Source organism: Limulus polyphemus, unplaced genomic scaffold, assembly GCF_000517525.1.
Source record: "Limulus polyphemus unplaced genomic scaffold, Limulus_polyphemus-2.1.2 Scaffold780, whole genome shotgun sequence".
Classification (NCBI taxonomy): Eukaryota; Metazoa; Arthropoda; class Merostomata; order Xiphosura; family Limulidae; genus Limulus; species Limulus polyphemus.
The window spans coordinates 434133-440915 of NW_013666390.1; the positions used below are offsets into that span (position 1 = coordinate 434133).

At 30.8% G+C, this 6783-nt stretch overlaps 1 protein-coding gene across 3 annotated transcripts in view; it reads right to left on the bottom strand.

The window, feature by feature from the left end:
* The window catches only part of LOC106460490 (ubiquitin carboxyl-terminal hydrolase 20-like), a 79519-nt gene extending 73155 nt beyond the window's left edge, over positions 1-6364 (bottom strand). For 2 of the 3 annotated variants that reach the window (XM_013920191.2, XM_022387238.1), the window contains exons 1-2: positions 6277-6364; positions 3720-3834 (exon numbers count right to left, since the gene is read on the bottom strand). In XM_013920191.2, the coding sequence (XP_013775645.2) occupies positions 3720-3803 (84 nt within the window). In that variant the 5' untranslated portion in view covers positions 3804-3834; positions 6277-6364. Of the gene's footprint in view, positions 1-3719; positions 3835-5889; positions 6075-6276 lie in introns of those variants that run through there. The other variant, XM_022387239.1, reaches the window with a different exon arrangement.
* Between the last annotated feature and the right edge of the window lie 419 nt (positions 6365-6783).

Here is a 6783-nt window from a genome sequence, read left to right on the forward strand (position 1 = left end):
CTACAACCTGACTGATGTGTATGTCCATAATAACAATCTCTGTGTGCTGTGAATTAAACTGTTTCACACCTATATATATCAGGGTCTCTGAAGACTGGTCCTTGCAGTTAAGCATTTAATTGTTCCTTCAAGGCCGTCACAAGGCAATTTACCATGTGATGTGGCAAAAAAGTTCCAAGTCCAATTTACTCCAACATCACTCTGATGAAGGCATAAATTAATGAAATTTTTGCAGTTTTCATATTGTCCCGTGCAACCATCACTAAAATAGTGCACCGTCTTAACCTTACCATTTATCTCCTTTTCGATGTAGTTGATGGTTTGGCTTATGAATCTATAAACAAAGTCTATGTCATGAGTCAAGTCATCTGAAACAAAGTGCATGATTGTTGATTCCAATGATAACTTTGCACCTCTCCTTGTGTCACAAATTTGTAATTTTCGTAAATGTAAATTTGTAAATTACCAATGCATCATCATCATGATTCTTTTTTGCATTTCTTAAGAAACCTCGTTTGTGCTTTAGTAATAAAAGTGTGTGCCAATTAGCTGGTTGATCAATTTGTTTACTGACAATGAGACAGCAATTAACTGCGACCTGTTAACCATCATCCATTGTTGAAACTTTATCTCCTTTTTGTCAAAATCATCTCTTTCCCTGCTTCCAGCTCCATCATTATCAATATTGGAAAGTTTTTCTTTGATATAAGCTCTCAGATTTTGAATACCTGGACATCTGTCACACTGATGAACCCTAAAATCTTTCTTATCTCGGTTACAAACAATCATATCAATGAGTTCATGGTATGACTTCTCTAATTTGACTGCATTCAACATCAAAGCAACGTTCTGATGCATGGTACAGATGCAAACTGAATGTGTCCCAGAAGAGCCAACAAGTACACACCATTTTGGCTGAGGCTACAAAAATTTGAAAATCCTATGTTTAAACTAGGATTTTTTTCTTTAAATGCCTTGTAAAACTCTCCAAGTACACATAGGAGAAGTCTTTTTTGCATATGGACATTCCTCCAAAAGCTTACAAAGTCCTTTTTGCCCAGCATCTGTGACTATACTCATCATCACAGTAGAATGCTGTAATCATATTTTCAGTTTCTTTCGACATTGTTTTCCCCATTTCCTTTCTCTGCAGCTCATTTCCTGGCCTGCCGAGCCATATATTCTGAAACATTAAAAATTTCACAAGTTTTCTTGATTGAACAAAATGGTGGCACCATTGTCAATATTTGAATTTTTCTGTCTCGGTTTGAAACTTTCAATTTCTCATTCATCAAAAAAAATCAGTGAGTCCAGATCCTTGCTTTTCTGTTCCATTATGGAAATATTTTGTCCAGAAGTTCCTTCCTGTACTTCCAAAGATTCTGCTGGAACTTGAATGAAATCAGCAACTTGATTCCTTATTATCAATTTTTGCTCTACTTGCTTTAGTTTTCGCTTCCCATACGAAATTTTTGAATGTGATGTCACTGAGTGAAGCTTAATGGGACTAACATCCATCCTAATTAATAATAAATCCAAACTTTCCCTGTTTGAATCAAAAGAATAGTCACATTCAAAATCAGGTTGTGTAGTATCATCTTTCTCTTCTGAGGAAAAATGTTCTTCCTTTTTCAGACAATCGTTGATGCTAACACAACATGAAGGGCATACATTTTGTCCAGGTACGGTGTGTTTGTTAGCAGCTCTAGCATTAGTTGCCAGTTCCAGGCTTATTTCCCTCAAGGAAGACTTCACAGCTTTCTTGTGCACATTTTCAAGTTTAGAATAACAAGTTAAACTAACAAGCAAAGATATGAATATAATGAATGAACAGTTGACCCTATTTATGTTAAAGAGGAAAACAAGCATTGATTGGTCTTGGGAAATATTAATTAGGTGAGAAAATTGATGAAAGGAGTGACTAAATACATTCATAGATAAACTGTATGTAAATGTGTCAAAGACAACTACTGTTACTTCAATACAAGGAAATTTGAGTAAATGTTGTATCCTGATTCATTTGTTAGCTCAATGCTTCAGGAAGTGTTATTACAAGTCCCATTTAATGGATTATGCAAACATTCAATGCCTTTAGCAAAGGAATTACTCATTACATTATTTCATGATTACATAGTTGAATACTGACGATATAATAATTTGGTGAACAGAGATTAGCCTTTTTCCTATAAGGGTGATATCAGAGAACAATTAATACTATTAAAACTGACTTTATAATTGCATCAATCTTCTGTAACTCATGTAGATAATATTCAGTTTTATTATAGAATTAACCTCAATATAGTTTTAAGCACTCTTTGAAATTGAGCAGCAGTTATCAATATATCATGTGAAATAGAATTTAGTTATATTCGCTTTATAATTTAGTCAATTTTCAGAGGACTATTACTTTAGAACAAGGAAAAAACCATCTCAGGTTTTTAATATAGTAAACTACATGGTTTTAAGATTATTTTCTCCAATTTTGGTTTGATAAGTTTTATCAAACAGTGGATTCCAATAATGTCAAAAAACAGGGCATGAACTCTTTCGTAAATCTTAAAATTCTATAGTAGGGGGGTTTAAAGGTTAACTGGGGGGGATTGTTTTAGGATATAAGTAAAAGCTGTTTCTATATTTGGATTCCTTATACTTGAATTAGGGGGGAGGGAAAATCTTGGTCCAATTTGAATAAAATTGGGTACAATTATGAAAATAATTACAATGGCAAAGGGTATTTGTGAAAATACAAAATGGCCACCACGAGCAATTTTTGACCAAATTTGACTAAAATTAAAATGCTTTTATTTCTGGAAGGAGAACGAATTTTGCAAAAACTATTTACAGGTATACTTAACCCATAGCTAGGTATCATCAGTTAAAACATGGGCCAATTCTGAGATGTTAGGTGTCAAAATAGTTTTTTGCTTGGTGATTTGACATGGAATGACCCCCAAATAGTTGGTTACTGAAGCTGTATAATTGATAAATGTGAAATCACAAGGTAGTTTCCATTAAAAAATTTTTTTCAAGTTTATTTTGGAAAAATTTTTCATACTAAAAATTAAAAATTTGGTGGATGATTGCCCTAGTTAACCAAAAAAAAAACAATAAAAGTATAATTGTTTAAATTTTTCTGGTTGACTACCAGTTCACAATCACTTTTGTTAAATGAAAAAAAATAATTAAACTTTCAATACACTTAAAAACTGGAATATCTTTTTTTAAGTATAAGGTCAGATCGGTCTCTCTACATCAGTGATTCCTAGACCAAGTGATGCGAGTTTGTCAGACAAAAAATTCATATACAGCAAACAAAGCTGAACGGGTTGGTTGAAATACATTTTTGAACATATGGGGTCATAAAGGATTTGGGATGTCTGAAATGGGGTTCGCTTTGAAAAAAGTTTGAGAACTTCTGCACTACATGATCATTTACAAGTTAATTCTAAATCAGCAAAATCTGGAAGGTGATACCTGACATAAGATACGAGTTTCTGGACAACAAAGCATGAGACAAGAAACCTCAAAAAAACGTGTTTCTACAATACAATCATTTACTTATTAGTGTTTCCTTTATTCAGCAATAAGTAATTGATGTGCTATCATATATTTGTTTCTGTATCTCTAGTTGAAATGAAAATGCTGCACAAAATTTACCGAGAAAACTAACTTATAAAAATTGGATCCTTTTCTATGTAACTAAGATACTTATTCCATACCTCTTGTTTTTTAATTATGTCTTCTTTGGTATAATCTCCCACAATGGTGATGTGGGGACATGTACTGTACTGACTAACAGCCATTTCTAAACAATGTCGGCAATCTGGTTACTTCCTGAAACAAAACCAACAAAAAAAAACAGAAACCATTTAATATAATGTACCCAGAATATATGGCTTTTAATTTTAAACCAAGAAGTAAACTATGATATTATGATACTAAATGCACTTTCTGATTTCAGTTCTAAATTTTCTAGCAAGTTGTAAAAGTAGTTGACATTTTTTGTGTCTTTAGCATCAGTACTTACTCCATCTGGAAATAATGATTTTCTACTAATACAATGTTTTAATATCTGAAAACATCTTTACCTGTAAGAAATCATACTAAACAGAGGTTGTTGTTTTTTTCTTTAAATTGTCTTTTAAAACTCTATTAATTATGTAAGTTTTTTACTTTGACTACCTGAAAATATGAAATGGTTACTTTGTTCATATAATAAGTTTTTTAAATAATATATTGGAATTGGCAGATTGAAAAATTTGGCATGTTTTACCCATACAGCACAAACATAATATATATATGTTACAATGAATGTGCATATTTACCGTCCATTATACACATTAATGAGTTTGGAGAATGTGCATATTTCTGTTGAATAATAAAATTTCACAAATTAACTGGGCAATGCGTAAAACTATTTCAGAGCCTCTTAAATCACTTTCATTCTCCAATAATATTAAGCTCTTGACATAATACCTACAGAATATGCAAATTTTTCACTAATATACATTGATTGTAATATATTCTTTTATATATATATATATATATATTTCAATTGCTGCTACATACTACAGCTATGGTTTATATTACACTAAATTGCAAGAGGCTTCTAATAACATAATTGAATTATATCTTGAGCTACTGATAAAGTTGCCAACTGATCAGCTCTAAAACGCAGAACACTTCTGTTGGTGCTTTGTAATCTTCAGCATTTTCCCACCTTATGTCTGCTACATTGTTGTGTGTTCCATACTTGTGTTAAAGAGAAAAGAAAATCCATCATATATTTCATTCCAGTGTAATATGTTATGAAAGTTGCTTTTAATTAATTTTTAGTTTTCACAGTGCATTGTTTTAAAATTCAATATAAAATACTAAGTCTCACTCTGTTTAACATGATAAATTAGATATATTTAGCATAATGGCAGAATTACATTTATGAGTATTCAGAAAAAAAAAACACTTAAATACTAGTTATATACAATGAAGTATATAATTATAAAGAATTACAAGTCTTGTGTTATATACAGTTGGAAAGGAAATTCACAACTTTTCTCTCCCTACAAATACAAGTGTGTAATTCTTGTTTCCTATCTCAAAATGTTTGTGCTTTAAGCTTCATGCCCAGTGTAAATATAACTAATTGATGTAAATGTTATCTTATTAATTAGCAATTACAAGCATTAAGCCATTTAATTTAGTATGGAAGAGTTGTAGCTTTAAAGCCATCTAATTTACTTAGAAACATAAAAATATTTGACATATTTTGAGATACAAGACTGTAACAGACAAAGTGTCGAGCACATATTGATCATGAAACACAAGTTCATTTACAAGCAATGAGAAATGAGTATAACTATTGAACTTTTATGGTTTTTATTCTTTTTCTTGAAAATAGATTTATTAATCTGAATTATTCCATTTTACTTATTGGTTTTACATATTTGTATTATCCACAAATGTGTGGGACTTCTCAGCTTTAGACTGCAAGATTTACAGGTTACATCAGCCATAATGTAGAGGAAGCATATTAAATGTATTTTCAACAAAATAATACTACAGTTTCATACCCAGAAATATATATCAGATATTTCTATGTTTCTGTGTAAGTCAGACTGTTTTAAGACTGATACACTCTGACTTTTTACTAAAGTGTCTTGATGCTTCTTGTTAATAATTAATGAAATTTATATAATTATATATATGTACAAGATCATAGACTTGAATTTTATTTTTATACTTATTGACGATTTAATGATTGATGTAAATGTAAGACACTGTATGTGTATTTTGTTCTTACTGTAAGATCTACCTGTCACCTTGCTTATTTAAATTATTTTATTTTCTGAAATTTTAGTTACTGCATATTTTCAAGCACCACTCACTCACTCAGACTCCCTGTCAATGTGTCATGATCAGTCTCAGCCTACTCTTAAAGTTAAAAACAAAAAACAATTTTGCCAGTTATTTGAGCCTTATTAGTATCGTTAATGACAAACTATTCACAGCTATATTCTAACTAGTATCATTCTAAAAAAATTTAAGGTTAAAACTATGTAGGGTTTGGTATAAAAATTAGTTATTAGGACTGCTAAGGAAGTTGAAGGAGCACGAGTTGTCCTGATGCCAGCGACAGCTAACTATACCCCATAGGCCTACTCCCATCGAACTGTAGCAGCAAGTTTAAATTTTGAATTTGGCCTAACCTAGTATTATTCATGCAGAGATACTAAGATAATTAAAAATATTTTAAAATATACTTCACTACTGACTTACATCTGCAGTGAATTATTGCTAAATAAATTAATGTTTTCATAATAACTTTCTCAACATTTACATTAGTTACCAAGCCTAAATTATATATATTTAATAGAATGGAAAGTAGTTCAGCATACGAGAAGTAAAATGACCCAAACATATATTTATTAATTATATTTCAATTAAATTGGATTTTCAAATAGTAGCCAGTGAGAAGACAGTGAGCTAATAATTATAAGGATCACATTCAATTATTCAATACATTTTTTAAAACTCTTTAATCATAGAAAAAAGGAATTGGATATGTAAAAGTACAAGTGTTTTTTGTTTTTTTAAATCAAAAAAGGATAACCTATTTAGTATTCAAATACGATGACGAGAACCCACTGTGAGACTAATAATGGTTGGAGACGGCTTGAATGGGTAATGGAGAAAAACTTTAGTATAAGTTTAACTTAACAGTAAATGTATAACGTTTCGACAAGGTTTTGTTATCTTTAGGTACAAAACCTTGTCGAAACGTTA